Below are 20,008 nucleotides of genomic sequence, written 5' to 3' on the forward strand. Positions count from 1 at the left end.
GGGCTAGCGTGAGCTGAGGCGGCGGGGTTGAGAACGGCGACGAAGGAGCGGCCGGCGAACTTGCGGCAACCACATGTGACGACCCCAGGACTCCGCTTCGTCCACGGTGAAAGCCGATCCGGCGATCCACCGCGCGAAGTTGATGTATTTCCTCAGCAACCAGCACGGATCAGCTCTAGGCATGACGAAGCGGATATCGTCCTCTTTTGGAACGCCAAACAAAGTAGTTTCGCTTTCACAACGAAACACACAGCGTCTTCATGACATGGCGGCAGCAACAATACTACAGTGAGAATAAAAGTTACGCCTTCTTTCTTTGCGTGAACATTTGGGCGGCGTTATGCAAATCTTCCCACATCGTGACGTAGATATGTGGGGGCGTGTTAGAACGAGCCGTTTTAGGTAGGCGTGGTTGACTCTTAACTTTTATAAAGAATATCTCTTTGGATTTGAGACTTTAGTCTTTGCAACTTTACAGATCTTCTTTATGCACCAAGAGCTTGTAACACTCCAAAGAGAAAGGAAAAATTGAAATCGCATCATATGACCCCTTTAAACCGTAAAAAGATTACATGCATTACAGCATTTTGATGTCTATAAGATTTTTGCTCTTATTAAACATTCTGTCATTAACTGGAAGTGTGCTGACAGTCATATATTAATATATTTTGTGTTTTTCTCAAGATATGATTGATATTTTATATTCTTGTTTAAAGATTATTTTTATTTAGAACATTTGAATGTTGCCACCACAGATGGAGAGCCCAGAGTTCTGTAGTTTACCTTTAAGATTTACATCTCTTTGGACTACTCAAGGATTCTTGCGTTGTGTGCTTGTAGGATGGTTTTACTCCACTGGCCGTAGCTCTCCAGCAGGGTCATGATCAGGTGGTGTCTCTGCTCCTGGAGAACGACACCAAGGGGAAGGTGCGGCTACCTGCCCTGCACATCGCCGCCCGTAAGGACGACACCAAAGCAGCGGCTCTGCTCCTGCAGAACGACCATAATGCAGATGTCGAATCCAAGGTACCTCCATCAATATACAGTCAAGGCTTTCCATTAGTTTACATCTAGAACTTGATGGTGCTTTCCATTCAAACACATCGGATGATTATCGTCTTTTGGAATTAACACAATATACATCTAAACAGACATTGTGGTGGCTGTAATTCAGTGGTGCATGATGGGAGATGCTCATTGTAAATTTCCTTAAAACGTCATCTTCTATCACACGCCAGTTTAAAGCAAATACTAGTAGATGCACCATCCAGTTAAGCCCTTGTGGTGTCGTGTGATGTGTGGTTTGTCGCTCTCCCTCACGATGTAGCCACCGTACAGCTTGATGCTCCCATTGTGACTTTGTGAACACTAATCAGACCATTCTTTCTCCTCCCGCTCTGGTGGTCCTTCTAGATGATGGTGAATAGAACGACAGAGGTATACATGTACAAATGTTACACACCTCACAAAGCGCCCACATCACGCTGCTGCTGTGGCTGCCGCCCCATCCCCTCCTGCCCCTGCTCATTGCTTTTTTGTCTCAGTAAATTGGCGCTTCTATTACTAACGGGCAGCGGAAAACTAGCATGGAGAGGAAACACTCTGGTTTAGCCGGGCGAGGTCTGCAGCTGAGAGAGTTTTTTGTTTTGTTTGTGTAATTTCTGTGCCACTAGTGGCACCAAATGGAATTGCAAGATCATGATTGTGTGTTTTCCGACATTTGCCATTGGTCGCACAAATAGTCCTGCTCAAGAAGTCAACCTACCAGTGGCCCGCTGGTTGTTTCTGTATATTAAACTGGGATAGTTTTGACCTAAATGTCTGTGCTGTTCCAACTGGCTTATGCTGGTTTGGTTCTGGTCCAGCTGATGGACCAATAAAGTCATGCTGTTACCTTACAGTACCTAATAAAACTGTTTGATCAAGTCTTAAGGTCCTTGCACACTGAGTCCGAAATTTTCGTATGTGTTTTTCAGTTTTTTTCGTATTCGTCATCCTTTCCTCATCAAAATGCTTGCTACGGATGCAAAAACGCAGAAAATCGAACCTGGTCCGAATTTTTTTATGACGGCCAAAAGTTTCGGAGGCAGTGTGTAAACGTGATTGACACAACGTGAGGTCGTATTTATTTTTCAACCTGCGAACATTTCGGACGAAAAATTCGGACTCAGTGTGCAGAGACCTTTAGTGGTTAGTGTAGCAAAGAAGCTTGCACACAAATATCCCAAAACACAACATATTCTGGCGATCAGAATAGTGTGCTGAGCCTTTACGTTAAAACCAGCTTGAATTTTTAGAATATGCTTTATACTTCAACTCCTTTCAACTATAAATCTAAATGCCCTTTTAGACCAAAGCCCAGACATCTCTTACTGTCCTGAAGAAGGTAGCATAGAATCAGACTTCTCAGCTGCAGAGCATTCGTCCCGTCTCATGCATGACATTCCCCTCCTAGCAGGTGTCAGCAGAAAGAGTTACTGACCTTCTCTTGTCTTCTACTTTCATCTCTTCATTTCTTTTCTTTTCTCCTCTACTCTCTTCTTGTTTCATTTCTTTGTTCTCTTTACTTGTTATTTCATTTCCTTTGATTTCATTTTGTTGTTTCATCTCTCCTTCTTATCTGGATTGTCTAATCTTTTCTCTTCTCTTCTGTTTTTACACCTCTATTCTACTGTAAACGTGATTGACACAACGTGAGGTCGTATTTATTTTTCAACCTGCGAACATTTCGGACGAAAAATTCGGACTCAGTGTGCAGAGACCTTTAGTGGTTAGTGTAGCAAAGAAGCTTGCACACAAATATCCCAAAACACAACATATTCTGGCGATCAGAATAGTGTGCTGAGCCTTTACGTTAAAACCAGCTTGAATTTTTAGAATATGCTTTATACTTCAACTCCTTTCAACTATAAATCTAAATGCCCTTTTAGACCAAAGCCCAGACATCTCTTACTGTCCTGAAGAAGGTAGCATAGAATCAGACTTCTCAGCTGCAGAGCATTCGTCCCGTCTCATGCATGACATTCCCCTCCTAGCAGGTGTCAGCAGAAAGAGTTACTGACCTTCTCTTGTCTTCTACTTTCATCTCTTCATTTCTTTTCTTTTCTCCTCTACTCTCTTCTTGTTTCATTTCTTTGTTCTCTTTACTTGTTATTTCATTTCCTTTGATTTCATTTTGTTGTTTCATCTCTCCTTCTTATCTGGATTGTCTAATCTTTTCTCTTCTCTTCTGTTTTTACACCTCTATTCTACTCATTCCGTCTCTTCTTATCCCTTGACATCATGCTTTATCTGTTTCATTTCTTCTTTTCTTTTCCTGTCTCATCTCCTCTCATTTAATACTTTTATCACTTTTTTCATTTTGTCTTTCTCGATTCGTCTCTTGTCTTTATTTGTTTTCTCTACTTGTTTTTTTCATACTATTTCTTCTCTTATTCCATCTTGTTTTGTTTTGTTTTGTTTTGTTTCTTTTCTTTTCTGATTTTGTCTCGTCTCGTCTCATCTCTATTCTCATTTCTATTAATTTCTTCTTGTTTCGTCTCTTCTTATTTAATATTGTTTCATCACTTCTCTCATTTTGAGACAAGAGAAAAGTCCAAAAACTTATTTCATCTTTTATTTTGTCTCTTCTCTTCTCTTCTCTTCTCTTCTCTTCTCTTCTCTTCACAGTCAGCATGGCTTCCAGATTTCTTCCAGCTCTCTTGCAACTTAACAGCTTTGATTTGCACTGCATGATATGTAACTTAAATACAGTATTAATCACTTACAAAACTGAGAATAATAGTATGATATTCATCTACAGCTACAGCTCAACTGCTCTCCCAAATTTACAGTGGCCTACTGACTATTTTAAAACTATTGTTTACTATACTGTATATGACTCAATAACGTGCTGCAATTTGCTTTCAAATAATTAAAATCATATTTGTGATTATAGTTAGAGAAACTGATTTTTGATGTTGTATGCATGTTTGCACACATAACATCATGGATTCACCTCCACTAAAGCTTTGTATGTAAATGTTAATTCAAATTTGGCTGAAGGTTGCTGTTATAAAGGCTTTGTATATCTGAGGAAAGCACATCCTTTAAAATGGAAAACCCTCCCATCTATTGCAACCACAGCATGGTGTGTAAACAGAGAGATTAAAGTATTGGATTAAACATTAAAGATTAAAGTAAAGAAATTAAACCTAATGTTCAAACCAAAGTAAAAGAATTAATCAGCCAGATTGAGGGATCAAGTGAAGGATGTGCCTTCCCTCAGTGTTGTGCTAAGGTCATCTGTGTAGATCTGTTTTACTGATTTACTGCACCACGCCTGGCCTGGGGTCGTCTTTTCATATGTAGAGGAGGAGGTCAGGTCAGGTGACTTGAGGTCAGGGCCTTCAGAGTTCTGTATGTGACATTTTGACCCCTGTGCTCTATTTCTCTCTGTCCCTCTCCAGAGTGGCTTCACCCCTCTCCACATTGCGGCTCATTACGGTAATATCAACGTAGCGACCCTGCTTCTGAACCGCGGGGCTGCCGTAGACTTCAAGGCGAGGGTAAGGACATGAACTCCAGCTGAAGGATTCCGTAAGAGTGGAGTGCAGAGTATTATGAACTACACTGGGGTCAGAACAGGGTCATTCTCTATTAGGGTTGCAAAAAGGTGGAAGATTTCCAGTAAATTTCGGAAACATTCCAAAAAGTTTGGAAACTTTCCAGGATTTTTGGGAATATTCCAGGGATTTTTGGAAAGTTTCCGGAAATTTACCATACATTTTCCACCCCTTTGCAACCCTATTCTCTGTATGTGGTGCCTGAGGAAAACCATGTCATACAGTATTTAAAGCATGGATTGAAATTGCTCCAAAAAGGATGGTGTATATTTACATGTTATTTAATGAAATTTTCTCACAAATAAATAATGTGCATATCCTTTTTTTTTTTTTAAAGAAACTCTCACATACTTTGATCTGGAATGCCTTGAACACTGACAAGCATGATAGAATAAGTGCAGCGTCCCAGTGCTGTTGTTTAGCCAAACAAATTAGAGTCCTGAAAATAACTGTTGTATGATAGCTAATAAATTCCAATCAGTGTTGCTCTACGTTGAACAATAAATATTTAATACTCCTGATGAAAAGATAGAACACCTGATCCAGACACCATTTTGGCACTGCATACACAGATTGACCATGCACTGGTTTAGACCATGTTTACCAGTGTCTCTCTGCAGCTCTTTGACCCTGACACTAAGTGAAAATTGGATCCCATAGATCTGACTAAATATTGTGGAATATACTACATCCATCTGTGTCAAAGCGTCCACTATCGTGTGTTCAAATATTCAGTCCCACACAGTTTTAGCATAACATAAGTGACATAACATTGCTCCTATGATGCCTCACATCAGACTCAGTGGGGTCCACCATGTTTTATAAAATGCTAAGCAGTCTGTCATAGTAAATTAGAGATTTTGTAAGCTATCACTAGAGGGTGGTGTGGCCCAATACTACAGTGTCTACAGTATGACGCTGTGCGCTTCATTTGTGCCACTGCAGCTATGGACAGAATCTCTTATTTGTGCAACATTATTAAAAATCTCTAAGATGGAACACATATTGTCCACCAAAGATGCTTATATTCCATCAGCAACATATTGTCACACATGCAGACAAATTAAGACACAATAAAAACCAGCCTATATTCAAAGTAAACAGATTTAGAGATAATATTATTGAATACTGTATTAATGTATGTATGGTTTTAGAGGATTGGCATAATTCAACCTCACACCATCAGTTTACTGTTTTTTTTAAATATACAGTAAATATACAGTAGTAAAATAAAACAATATCTGTTGAAACATTAATGCATGCTTTTGATTGGTACAGATTACTACAGGTTTTCTACTCCTTGTGATTGCTGACTTCCTTTTCGATGAATAATAAACATTTACAATGAAAATTACGTTTTCATTTCAGCAATTTTGTGTACATAATATTTGCTGCTATTAAATAATATTATTAAGCCATTGTGTTTTTTGATGTTTGTAGTAGCATTAGTTTAGTTTACATGGAGTAAAATTACTAAAACTCTGAAAAACACACAATAATAAAATTTTTAACACAACAACAACCATAGAGTTTGTCCATTTTCCTTTAAAAGGGCATTTTAACTGAAAAATTCTGTTTTCTGACTAATAAAACAGTGATTTAACAAAAAATAAGTGATGTTTAATGGGAAAGTGCACAATTTTTCAATGAAATAATTATAGAAATTCCTCCTTTTAAAATAGCTTTTGCTATCGAAAATTAATTATTAGTTCATCAGATATGCAAAGAAAATGCCAATTCTAATACAGCCACACAACATCCAATATAGTATGTGTTTACATGTAATCAACCTTGTTCTTTTGAACTTGATTATGTGTCTGACTATTAGTTTTGTCTTTTTATTGTGGCAGAATGACATCACACCTCTCCATGTGGCATCGAAAAGAGGAAATGCCAACATGGTCAGGCTTCTGCTGGAGAGAGGAGCCCGAATCGACGCCAAAACCAAGGTCAGTGCCGCAAGCAGTCGAACCACACAGACCATCTTTCTTTTCCAGCTCTATATTTAACTCATCAGAGGAAGTGAGCACATGGTTTTCCCCATTGCATTTATTTCACAACGGCATGTGTAGATTCTATAGTCAAGAAAGACTTGGAAAGAAAAAAGCTGTAATTTATGAACAAATTACATATTAAGTTTCAGAGGAAACTAATTCAGTTGCTGTTCATTTGTGGCCATTTTCAGCTGCTTTCTTAGAAACACAAGATGAAAAGGGAATTTATTTGGAAGGGATAATTCAGGGATACATGCCGTTTGATTCGAATAAATGATAACAACCGCAGCCCTCAGGTTACATGTGTTTGGCACCACTGTTGAAGAGAAATTGCATACAGATGTTGCGCTCTTCTCTGTCTCCAGTAGAGGAATGCTGTCTTTCATTGTGTATTTGACATATTGGCACATGTCACATGGGAGGGATTGTAATGTTAATGATGGCTGATGATTGTAGAGTCTGGCAGTGTGTAATATATGTGTGCTTGTTTTCAAATCTCCAGGACGGCCTGACACCTTTACACTGTGGAGCAAGGAGCGGTCATGAGCAAGTAGTTGAGATGTTACTAGACCGTGGAGCACCCATCCTCTCTAAGACAAAGGTTAGATATGGTGTTCTGCACTTAAAGAAAATGCATATTCTGTCATCATTTACTCACCCTCATGTCTTTCCAAACCTCTTCTGTGGAACACAAAAGGAGATATTTTGAAGAATGTTCATGCTGCTCTTTTCGGTATATAAAGTAAACGGGAAATTTGCGTACCAAACAGAATAAAATGCTGAAAGCAAAAATGAAATGGTTGTGTCTGTACACTTTTGTTATATGGAAAAGTGCAGATTACATTATTTGTCGAGTCAGTTTTATTTGTATATCACTTTATACAATACAGGTTGTTTTAAAGCAGCTTTACCGTAATAAACAGGAAAATAGCAATGTTAAAGGGTTAGTTCACCCAAAAATGAAAATTAGGCTGCGTTTTACTCACCCCCGAGGCATCCTAGGTGTATGTGACTTTCTTCTTTCAGACGAATCCAGTCGGAGTTCTATTAAAAATTGTCTTTGATCTTTCAAGCTCTATCATTTAACTCAGCGGGTGTTGCATTTCTTCAGTCCAAAAGACGTGAAATAAAAAGCTCCCTTCCATAAAAAAAAAAGTGTCTCACACGGCTCCGGGGGGTGAACAAAGGCCTCCTGTAGCGAATCAATGCATTTTTGTAAGAAAAATATCCATATTCAAAACGTAATAATATCTTGAATCTAGCTTGCGCTCACACTGTTGTAAACAGAAGCAGTTCCGGGAGCATGACGTATGAGGTCTGCGCAACGTTGACCTTTGTCATGCTCCCGGAACTGCTTAGTTTACAACAGTGAGCGCATGCTAGATTAAAGTGATTATTACATTTTGAATATGGATATTTTTCTTACAAAACTGCATAGATTCGCTACAGGAGGCCTTTGTTCACCCCCCGGAGCCGTGTGAGACACTTTTTTTAGCAAAAAAAAATTTTTTCCTCTACAGAAGACAATAGTGTCATTATTCAGCTCAATTTATTCCAATGTTAATTCTATAAGCAGATCTACAGTCACTTCAGTGTTGATTCAGTTCTGTTCAATAACTAAGTCAGTGTTACAAAGTTAGTGTTATTGTCCAGCTCTGTTCAGCTGAAGTTTTGTTCTTTTCCAATAGTGTCAGTGCAGTCAAATCTATAATAATCTATAATAATATGGATAAAAAACAACCAGGAAAAAAGTCACTTTCCAAAACCTTCACCCTCTCTGGTGGAATGAACTGCCAATCTTGAACTGCTGAGAACATCACAAATTTCAAAAAGCAGCTGAAGACACACCACTTCTGCAAGCACTTAACCACCCCACACCCATAAACCAATGCACTTACTGTACACACTCACACAAACTGCTTTTATTACTCTTTTGTAAGTCGCTTTGGATCAAAGAGTCTGCTAAATGCATGAATGCAAATATTGCAAATTGTCTTTGAAACCTCGACTTTTAAACCAACTTTTTTTGTGTTCTAGTAAGGGTTGTATGGGCTTGGAATGACATGATGGCAAGTGAATGACATCATTTTTGAATGAACTGTTCCTTTAAGTGTATGCAGATGTGACTATCATTTTTTCTTGTTTTTCCATTGCATCACTGAACACTTTCCTGGAATCCGAAAGCAAAGCAAAACATGGTCACAGACTTCTCGCCAAATTAGATAATATCCCAGCCGATTAGTGTCACAATGGAGCAATTGTTTTAGTACAAATAGTGACGTATAAATACTCTCTCGCTGTTCTTTTACCCCAGATGTCCTTTTTGAGTTGGGATTATGGCTCTATTAGATTTTAAAAGTTTACATTTGCTTCTCTGAATTCTTAGAAAGATGAAAAACGGCTTTAGATTTGATGCATCTGTGATTCCTACAAAACAGAGAATAGAGAAGTGAAAGTTCTTCAGTTATTTAATTTCAGCATAACCTAGATTGTTGCGTGTTTCAACAGAATGGCCTTTCACCGTTGCACATGGCCACGCAAGGAGATCATCTGAACTGCGTTCAGCTCTTGCTTCATCACGACGTGCCCGTGGATGACGTCACCAACGATTATCTGACAGCCCTGCACGTCGCTGCACACTGCGGACACTACAAAGTTGCCAAGGTCCTTGTGGACAAGAAGGCCAATCCTAATGCCAAAGCACTGGTGAGTCTTGAGTTGACAAGTATAATGTTTCTGGATCAGTTTCTTTTTTGATCCTGTCTAACTAACAAAATCCCCTAATCATAGTCTCCCATAGCCAGACCTTTTGACTATAGGCATAAGGTTGGGTGCACTTTACAACATTTAGGCCAAGAACCGTCCACTTAAAGGTATAGTTTACCCAAAAAAGAAAATTCTGTCATTTACTCATCCTCAATTTGTTCCAAACCTGTATGAGTTTCTTAAAGCTGTTGTTGAGCATTTTAAAGAATGTTGGTAACCAAACAGTTGATGGTAGCCTTTGACTTCCATAGTATGGAAAAATACTATGGAAGTCAATGGCTACCATCAGCCAACATTCTTCTTTTGTGTTCAGCAGAAAAAAGAAACTCGTACAGATTTGGAAAAAGTGGAGGGTGATTAAATGATGACAGACTTTTCATTTTTGGGTGAACTATCCCTTTTAATAGGGATAAAAGACCACCTAACTGACTGATGTAAAGCGAGCAGTGTTTTTTTGTTTAGTGGCTAGTTTATCTTAAATTCAATATTTCACAGTAATAGACTGGCATGGGGGAAAAAAACAATACACTGAAAAAAGATTGATGTAAAAACAATTTTCACTTAGAAATTGCTGGAAAATTTCACAAACAATTACAAAGAAACAGCAAGTAACACATTGAGTTAAACATAATATTTTCAAGTAGGAGACCTGAAATACAACAGTGTTTTCTTGTAAAACATACCCCAATAATACAATAATGTATTTTTAGTTCTTATGTTTTTTTACAACTTTTTTACAGAATACAATCAAACAATCAGATGTTATTGTAGTCCAAACCCAAACTCTGATTAGCTGAGAGAAATGTTGTGTTGATTCAGGAAAACTTTGGACTTAAATGTGGTCACTGAGGTAAAAAACAGAGCTTACTAGTCTCGTAAAATCCCAGAATTCCTTTTTTCCCCCCTTTGGCTTCCACTTTAGATGGTACCCTCCAAATTTTATATGTGAGCACTTGGAGGGAAGGTTATGACATGTAACATGTTTTGTTTCTGCACAGCACCATGGCGATCTGTAAAAAGCCTCTTTTGGCAAAGAGCACAGTGAATACTTTCATGCTCTGAAGTAATGGTTACAGAACGGGCGTGTCTCTGCAGTTTATGAGGAAAAAAGGAAGAAAGAACGAAAACTGTAGAAAGACAAGTCTGCCAAGCATTGAGCAGCAGAAGCCACGTGTTTTCATTCGTCTGGAAACAAAGCTTTGTTAACTCTTCAGTCATCTGGTTACGGGCAGAAAGCAACCAGATTTTCATTAGTAAGCTGGAGTAAAAGCCACCAGAATATCTTTTTATCTCTCTGTAGAATGGTTTTACACCACTTCACATCGCTTGCAAGAAGAACAGGATTAAAGTGATGGAGCTGCTGCTGAAACACGGAGCGTCCATTCAAGCTGTGACTGAGGTGAGAGAGCAAGATTTTTTTTTTTCTGAATATCTACTGTACATTTGCAGAGCTTGCTTTACCATGCACTTTGATCTCAACAGCTTAATAACTCTGAATGGAAGAAACTTTGCTTATGTTTTTGTAAGAAATGTTGGTTGTGTGTGTGAAAACCAGATGTAGCAACCATTATAAATGGAGGGACATGTCTCCCCCACTTTTTAGCACATAATTATTTATTTAGGGTTTTATTTGGCTTGCATATTATTTAAAGAACTATGACTTTAAGACCAGCCAGCTGCATTTTCAGAACAAGCAAGCTTTGGCCCATTTACCTGCATTTTACCAATCAGCTAAATATGAATGTTATGGTTTATAAAGTGTCCCTCCTACTTTTCCAGTTGCTCCTCTGCCCCAGATGGAAATATTGTGCTGTTAAATGAGATTACAATGCCTGTTTTTGTCTCAAAAACAAAAAAATATTTTTTTGCAACATTATAGCTCACAATTGTCACTATAGTGTGGCTGATATCTGCCAAATGTAACTTTATATTATGTAATTGAATTTATGAATTTATGTTTGACAGTCAATTTATATCTTGCAATGTGACTTTATATATCAAAACTGCTACTTAGTTTCTTATAATTTACTTTAAACTCACAATGTGACTTTATATCTGGCATTGTGGCTTTTAAGTCTTGCAGTTGTTTCTGGTCATTGTGACTATTTCTTGAAATTGCAACTTTATATACAGTATCTCACAACTGCAACTTTATTTCTCAGCTTAGTTTATCTTTAATCTGAGGCAGAGATGGGTTTTCATACATTGCAATGAAGCATTTCACAATAGAGTTAGACGTAAAGTGTTTCAATCAGATATGCTGTTGTTTTGAACAACAACATGTGCGTTTTGAAATGAAGTAATATTTGCTTTAGCATGCAGTTCCCAGTGCTTCAAAGATGCATATTTCTGTGTCTCTGGCAGTCTGGACTCACGCCGATTCATGTGGCTGCTTTTATGGGCCATGAAAACATTGTGACTCAGTTGACAAATCACGGAGCGTCTCCTAACTCGATGAATGTGGTGAGTACAGCCGTCCCCAAGCCCACCAGCACCAAACAAACCGTTTCCTTTTGATAATGAAAAACAAAGTAAAACAAAACATTTTAGCGAAGCCCCAGAGTCCAGCCATGTTCCTCTCTGGAACGTGTCATTGCTTGCCACATTGGTTTGGTCTCTTGCCTTTTAGGGTAATAACAGTCTCCGTCCATGTGCTTAAACATACGTCTGACCGCAGGTTGGAGCTCCTTAGTCTACTGTAATTAGAGTACAGTCAGACTGTAATCATGCTCGACTGTTCCCCATCAGACAGACAGTGGGCCAACAGCGAGCCACTGTTACCGTAGAAACATGCTTTAGGCTTTGTTGGGGTGCAGCTCATCGAGGCAGTCAAAACAAAGAAAGCAAAACAGTTTGGGCAGAGGGGCAGAGTCTGATGAAAGAGCTGTGCACACACAAAGACTTACTGTCCAAACACAGTAGTACCTTTTTTCCAGAAGCTTCCTCTGTGTGTCAGAACAAGCAAGCTTTGGCCCATTTACCTGCATTTTACCAATCAGCTAAATATGAATGTTATGGTTTATAAAGTGTCCCTCCTACTTTTCCAGTTGCTCCTCTGCCCCAGATGGAAATATTGTGCTGTTAAATGAGATTACAATGCCTGTTTTTGTCTCAAAAACAAAAAAATATTTTTTTGCAACATTATAGCTCACAATTGTCACTATAGTGTGGCTGATATCTGCCAAATGTAACTTTATATTATGTAATTGAATTTATGAATTTATGTTTGACAGTCAATTTATATCTTGCAATGTGACTTTATATATCAAAACTGCTACTTAGTTTCTTATAATTTACTTTAAACTCACAATGTGACTTTATATCTGGCATTGTGGCTTTTAAGTCTTGCAGTTGTTTCTGGTCATTGTGACTATTTCTTGTAATTGCAACTTTATATACAGTATCTCACAACTGCAACTTTATTTCTCAGCATTAGTTTATCTTTAATCTGAGGCAGAGATGGGGTTTCATACATTGCAATGAAGCATTTCACAATAGAGTTAGACGTAAAGTGTTTCAATCAGATATGCTGTTGTTTTGAACAACAACATGTGCGTTTTGAAATGAAGTAATATTTGCTTTAGCATGCAGTTCCCAGTGCTTCAAAGATGCATATTTCTGTGTCTCTGTGCAGTCTGGACTCACGCCGATTCATGTGGCTGCTTTTATGGGCCATGAAAACATTGTGACTCAGTTGACAAATCACGGAGCGTCTCCTAACTCGATGAATGTGGTGAGTACAGCCGTCCCCAAGCCCACCAGCACCAAACAAACCGTTTCCTTTTGATAATGAAAAACAAAGTAAAACAAAACATTTTAGCGAAGCCCCAGAGTCCAGCCATGTTCCTCTCTGGAACGTGTCATTGCTTGCCACATTGGTTTGGTCTCTTGCCTTTTAGGGTAATAACAGTCTCCGTCCATGTGCTTAAACATACGTCTGACCGCAGGTTGGAGCTCCTTAGTCTACTGTAATTAGAGTACAGTCAGACTGTAATCATGCTCGACTATTCCCCATCAGACATACGGTGGGCCAACAGCGAGCCACTGTTACCGTAGAAACATGCTTTAAGCTTTGTTGGGGTGCAGCCCATCGAGAGTGTCAAAACAAAGAAAGCAAGACGGTTTGGGCAGAGGGGCCGAGACTGATGAAAGAGCTGTGCACACACAAAGGCTTACTGTCCAAACACAGTAGTACCTTTTTTCCAGAAGCTTCCTCTGTGTGTGTTTTAGAGGGGAGAGACAGCGCTTCATATGGCTGCCAGGGCAGGACAGGCAAACGTGGTGAAATTCCTGGTGGCGAATGGAGCAGATGTGGACGCTAAAGCCAAGGTGAGTGAGAGATATGAATCTAAGTATGTGCTGCTTTATTGGTGTTTGCAAAGAGAGCGATTTGAATGAAGCCATAACCCTTCGTGTTAAAGGGCAACTATTATGAAAAATTCACTTTTACGTGTTGTTTGAATATAAATGTGTGTACACAGCCACCTTGTAATAATAAAAATCCAGCCACTCTGTTTTTTTTTTTTAATCTTCATAAATCATGAGCAGTGTCTCAGAACAAGCTGTTCACAGAGTCCGTAAACCGTGACGCCACATTTTACAAGCCCCGCCCACGAATGTTGATGGACACTGCCGTATTAGCAGAGACCCCGCCCTGAGTGAGCAGCACACAATCCGCCATGTTTATCTTCACGCTCATTTAAAAGCAACATTCAAGTGAGAAATGTCTTCTTATTGGAGCTACAGAAATTATTAATTCAAGAGCAGTGAGTGATTTTCTGTTTTTATTTTATTGTTTGGGTCATATTGTCAGCGTAGACAGCAGTATAGGTACTGTATATTACACTGCTGTCACTTAGGGTGTTTTCACATATAGTTCATTTTAAAAGAACCAAACCCAGTTCACTTAAAGTGAACCAGAAAGGGAACCAGCCCAACTCTCCTCCTGGGACCACACAACCCCACGACCTGCCATGGTGAAAAGATTTTTCTGTTGTTACAGCAGTGACATAACATGGTTGCAGGTATGGCAAGCCTCCAGGTACACATGTCGAAACGCAAAGCGGACCGGGATCTCATTGCTTTCGCATATCACGAAGATATCGAGCTACAAACGGACCCACAAACGAACCGGAGGTGGTCTGAGTTCGGTTCGCTTTTGGGTCCTTTTAGGGGGCTCTGAGATCACATGTACAAACGGACCCACAAACGAACCGTACTCAGATCACCTCCGGAGGTGGTCTGAGTTCGGTTCGCTTTTGGGTCCTTTTAGGGGGCTCTGAGATCACATGGTTTGTTCACATATACACGCTGAACCGCTCCGAGAGTGTTTGAAATGGTTAAACGAACTAGGTGTGAAAACACCCTTAAACAACTTTTTGAAGTTTTAGTGTAATGGACATTCAATGGAGGATCAGAAATCTCTTAGGTTTCATTAAAAACGTAATTGTGTTTCGAAGATGAACGAAAGTTCTATGGATTGAGAACGACTTGTGAGTCCGTAAACGATGGCTCACATGCCGTGTGACAGACGCTTGTGATGTGTGCTTCGGATGTGTGCGCTCAGAAAACCGTATATAAGAATTATAAACTGATATGGCTTTAAAACGCATGATTTCAGCGCGAAAGACATTATAATCAAAACCAAGCAGATGTTTTTTGCATTTAAAGAGACTTGCACGAAAACAGCATATTTCTGGTTCCTCTAAAAATAGGCATTTTCAAAATGATATAATAAATGATGTGTGGGGTATTTTGAGCTGAAACTTCACAGACACATTACAACCAATAATATGGCATTAAAACTGTTTCGTGTATTTCGGCAAAATTTGCTGTTTTGTTATTTATTTAATGAAGTATGAGTGACCCCTGCTGGCGCGAGTGGCCATGCTGTATTGTGAATAAATCACGGCTGAAGGGGCCATTTCGAGCCGTGCCTAACAACGCCCTTCAGCCGTGATTTATTCATAATACAGCACGGCCTCTCATACCTTATTGCTTATTATATACATGGTATATATAAAAACCTTGCTATGTGGATCTTGTCATAGCACTTGCATATTATTGCTCTTTTGTTGGTTTCGATTGCTTCTATTGTCCTCATTTGTAAGTCGCTTTGGATAAAAGCGTCTGCTAAATGACTAAATGTAAATGTAATAGCTGTGGAATGCAATGCAGTCAATCTATACTAATAGGAAACAGTTGCCTGTTTGTTTGCGCTGACACGAAGACTGTCAAAAGTGCCCTGATCTGCTTTGGCGTTGCCTCATTGAATTGAGTTCTGCAGTCCTGCAAGGAAATACTATAAAGGTCTAGCATCTTATAACCTCTACAAAAAAAAAAACTAACAAGACTAACAAAAAAAGACTAACAAGTCTTATGTGTGTGTGTGTGTGTGTGTGTGTGTGTGTGTGTGTGCGCGTTTTTGTGACAAATGAGGACATACAGCCGCTCCACCTGGCCGCCCGCGATGGCCACAAAGACATGGCATCCATCCTGCTGGACAACGGAGCATCTCTAGGCATCACTACCAAGGTCAGTCACACCAACAAAGCTGGACGATTCATAAAACTTGCTGTTTGTTGCTTGTCAGATGATCAGAGAAGATTTGGATGCCAACTAGGCTATTTTTAACCTCTTGATACTTTTGTTTACATTTACTATATAGAAACCCCACTGCATATATCCAGTCGTCTGGGAAAACCAGATATAGTCCAGCAACTACTGCAACATGGGTCTTCACCTGACGCCACCACCACATCTGGATACACGCCGCTCCACCTGGCCGCCCGCGATGGCCACAAAGACATGGCATCCATCCTGCTGGACAACGGAGCATCTCTTGGCATCACTACCAAGGTCAGTCACACAAACAAAGCTGGACGATTCATAAAACTTGCTGTTTGTTGCTTGTCAGATGATCAGAGAAGATTTGGATGCCAACTAGGCTATTTTTAACCTCTTGATACTTTTGTTTACATTTACTATATAGAATACACTCTCAGGAAAAAAAGGTACAGAAGCAATCACTGGGATGTACCATTTACCCTTTAGGTACTAAAGCCCTATTCGCATGGGATTAGTATTACCTGGTGACCTCCAGTCATTTGTAATAATTGCGGAGGTTGTCTGTGATCTTAATCCCGTGCGAATCAGCCATGTCTGTAATTTGTAAAGTAAAAATTCTGTACATTTTGAGTACCTTTAAGGTACTTAAATGCACCCTTTATGGATAAATAAGGTAAAAAGGTCTATTTTGTGAAATGTACAACAATGTTCAGTCTCTGTTTTGCAATACAGTCAAGTCAAGTTTATTTGTACAGCGCTTTTCACGATACAAATCATTGCAAAGCAACTCAGATGATCAGAGAAGATTTGGATGCCAACTAGGCTATTTTTAACCTCTTGATACTTTTGTTTACATTTACTATATAGACTACACTCTCAGGAAAAAAAGGTACAGAAGCTGTCACTGGGATGTACCATTTACCCTTCAGGTACTAATATGTACATTTTGAGTACCTTTAAGGTACCTAAATGCACCCTTTATGGATAAATACGGTAAAAAGGTCTATTTTGTGAAATGTACAAGCAGTGATAATTATTGTATCTTTTTTCAGAGAGTGTACTGTCCGAAAATGGAAATTAATGTTGACAAATTATACATCTTTTCAAAGATCTAAGGATTTAGTAACAATGTTCAGTCTCTGTTTTGCAATACAGGACAAATGAAATATAAAAGACTTAAAACCTTTTCATGAGATGAGTCCAATCGTCACACTACAGTAGAGTAAATGATGATGATGCGCAAAATGATGAGCATTCAGTGAAAACCATCCAATGGCACTTTTTATCCACCGAAAGTGTTAAATTTAAGAAATATTGATTGATTTGATTTTGCCTGAAAGATTCATCCTCCCTCTTTGTTCTCCCAGAAATTTACAAATGAAATATAAAAGACTTAAAATCTTTTCATGAGATGAGTCCAATTGTCACACTACAGTAGAGTAAATTGTGCACAAAATGATGAGCATTCAGTGAAAACCATCCAATGGCACTTTTTATCCACCGAAAGTGTTAAATCTAAGAAATATTGATTGATTTGATTTTGCCTGAAAGATTCATCCTCCCTCTTTGTTCTCCCAGAAATTATGCAATCTGCGCAGTCTATGCTGTAAAAATGTGATCTTACTAGACTCTCACAAACAAAATTATATAAAAAAATTTTTTTCAAAATTAAATATAGTTGTAATATTTTATAGTTGGAATATAATGTTTACTTGTAATATAAATTGTTATATATTTATTTATTTATTTATTTATTTGTATTTTACATTTTTTTATGTTTTTTTTGTGGTAAAAAAGAAAAAAGGAAAAAAGGATGAGCCCGTCAATATGTCCAATTTCAACTTTCTTTACCAATTAACACTTTCAGGAAATACATACAACAACACAGGAAAGAAAATAGCATTCACTAATTTTAACGATCCCTTGGTCCTAGTGTTACAATGCATCATATTTCTGTGGTATATTTTGTTTCAGAAATGTATTTTATTTCAGATAGGCTAACGCTGATGTGGTTTCGATTAATCAAAATAGATCATACTTTGATCGCACTATTAAACTGATCCACTTTGTGCTGTTTAGTGAGTCCTGCTGCTATTTTCTATGGTCCCGTTCCACTCGTCATTTTTAAACAAGATTGTTTGATTGCATCCATTCCACAAGAGCGCCACCATTTTGCTTTGTCTGTGACATCCCTTGTGATGGGATGTTGATTTCTTTTTATGTGGTTTAATGGAGTGAACAGCCCCCTCCCTCATCAAGCTGCAGTTGTGTTTGTAATAAATCAGTAAATGAATTCAATTATGAATAAATTGAGCATTTGAGCTGCGTTCTGATGTTGTTTCAAATTATTAATTAAATTGATTATTCTGTAAAACTAATCACTGTGCAGATGTGTGTCTTGCCCTTTACTTTACAGTGGACAAGCCCAACCCAAACTACAGAGAAATTATATTTGGATAGTCATAACTGAAAACTAAACGTGCTACATTAGAGTTAGGAATCTATTATTTCTGCAATGTAGAACACCACTGGATGCTTTAACATTGCTTGTGGGCTGAAATAGTAATGGTATGAAATGGTAAAAAAAATGACAAGTACTCTGCTTTCTTGCAAAAATTAACAAATTGCTGTCAGGGCGAACAACTAATGGAAACTGATGCAGTGTGTGAAATGATTTGTGAACATCTCTAGCTCATCATGACTCCTCTCTGTGTTAAGTTCGGATAGCTAGATAGATATCCCAACACTAATACACAGCAGTTCATCACTGGAATAAATCATGCATCCTGACACATTCAGTATTAGCATTTACCACTCAGCAGTGTTAAATCACGGCTTGAATGTAAATCAGCGTTTACTAAATGTTTTCTGTATGAAATGCTTTACATCTCCACCCTGAACATTTAAGATGACCAAATCAAAGTCAGTGATGGGTTTGCAACTCTTGCACATTAAAGAAAGGTCATCTCATCCATCACAATAGCTCACCAACCTGCCATGCTGACGGAGGATTTTGCTAGCAGTATGCTGTTATATTTCCATTAGATGGAATATATTACAAAATGCTTTTATGGAACAGCATGATGTTGACATCATGTCCATTATTAAGGAACATCTGATGATGTTTAGGATCAGTTGGAGTTGCTGCATGTGGGATGTATTAGTTTTTGGTGTTTGTTCTCATTATGTTATTGAGCACAGGGCTTTCATTTCCACATTTCCCAGTGAATAAAGGTCCGTGGACCAGATCGGTACTCGCCTACACTCAAACTGAAACATAGTTTGAAACATCTGTCAGATTACATGGATAACAAGACATCTTTTCTCTCTGGTTAATACAGGAAATAAACAGGCTTTACATTAAAGACCGTATGTAATGGCTTGGCAAGTGCAGTTCCCTTTTCTGTGTTGATATACTGTATTTCCTACTGAAACAGGAGGTTTGTTTTGTAAATATCCAGGAGACATTATAATGAAAAATTGATACTTTGAACCAATTTATAAAATACTCTAATTTGTTAGTCGAATTTATGTTTTCTCAAATTATATTTATGGTTTGGTTCAAACCTTAAATTTTTATCAGTATGAATGAAATATACTTATTTTCTCAAACACACACACAAACAAAAAGAAAGACTTTAATGTTTATTGTGATGTCTTTTTAAAATATGCATCCTTGATATATGAAAGAAATATGAAATATGAAAGAAAGAAAGAAAGAAAGAAAGAACTGGAAACTGGAAACCATGAATCTTTAGAAGAGACTATACATCTAAATTTGTATATTGCTAAAAGCAATACACTAGCTTAAAGTGCCCCTATTATGGATTTTTGAAAATTACCTTTCATGCAGCATGTAACACAGCTCTATAAGTGAATGAAAACATCCTGCAAAGTTTTAAATCTGAAAGTGCACCGTGTATAAAGTTATTGTCTCTCAAAAGAAAGAGTCGACTCTGAATCACTGAAACGAGTCGTTTTTAAAACGAATCCCAAGCCGTTTTATGTTGACGTCAACATGAAACATTAGCATATTGCCCGCCCACTTGTTGGTCTTTTCACGTTGGTCTGAATGAA

The 20,008-nt window shown here is 38.3% G+C and overlaps 1 protein-coding gene across 1 annotated transcript in view; it reads left to right on the forward strand.

The window, feature by feature from the left end:
* Positions 1-20,008, forward strand: part of LOC107746453 (ankyrin-3-like) — a 125,251-nt gene that overhangs the window by 46,460 nt on the left and 58,783 nt on the right. Inside the window, exons 6-15 of the mRNA XM_016560672.1 lie at positions 841-1,026; positions 1,414-1,437; positions 4,449-4,547; positions 6,455-6,553; positions 7,101-7,199; positions 9,107-9,304; positions 10,665-10,763; positions 11,729-11,827; positions 13,595-13,697; positions 16,032-16,222. Of these exons, the coding sequence (XP_016416158.1) occupies positions 841-1,026; positions 1,414-1,437; positions 4,449-4,547; positions 6,455-6,553; positions 7,101-7,199; positions 9,107-9,304; positions 10,665-10,763; positions 11,729-11,827; positions 13,595-13,697; positions 16,032-16,222 (1,197 nt within the window). The remainder of the gene's footprint in view (positions 1-840; positions 1,027-1,413; positions 1,438-4,448; positions 4,548-6,454; positions 6,554-7,100; positions 7,200-9,106; positions 9,305-10,664; positions 10,764-11,728; positions 11,828-13,594; positions 13,698-16,031; positions 16,223-20,008) is intronic.

Source organism: Sinocyclocheilus rhinocerous, unplaced genomic scaffold (genome assembly GCF_001515625.1).
Source record: "Sinocyclocheilus rhinocerous isolate Xijiao unplaced genomic scaffold, SAMN03320098_v1.1 scaffold2725, whole genome shotgun sequence".
NCBI lineage: Eukaryota > Metazoa > Chordata > Actinopteri > Cypriniformes > Cyprinidae > Sinocyclocheilus > Sinocyclocheilus rhinocerous.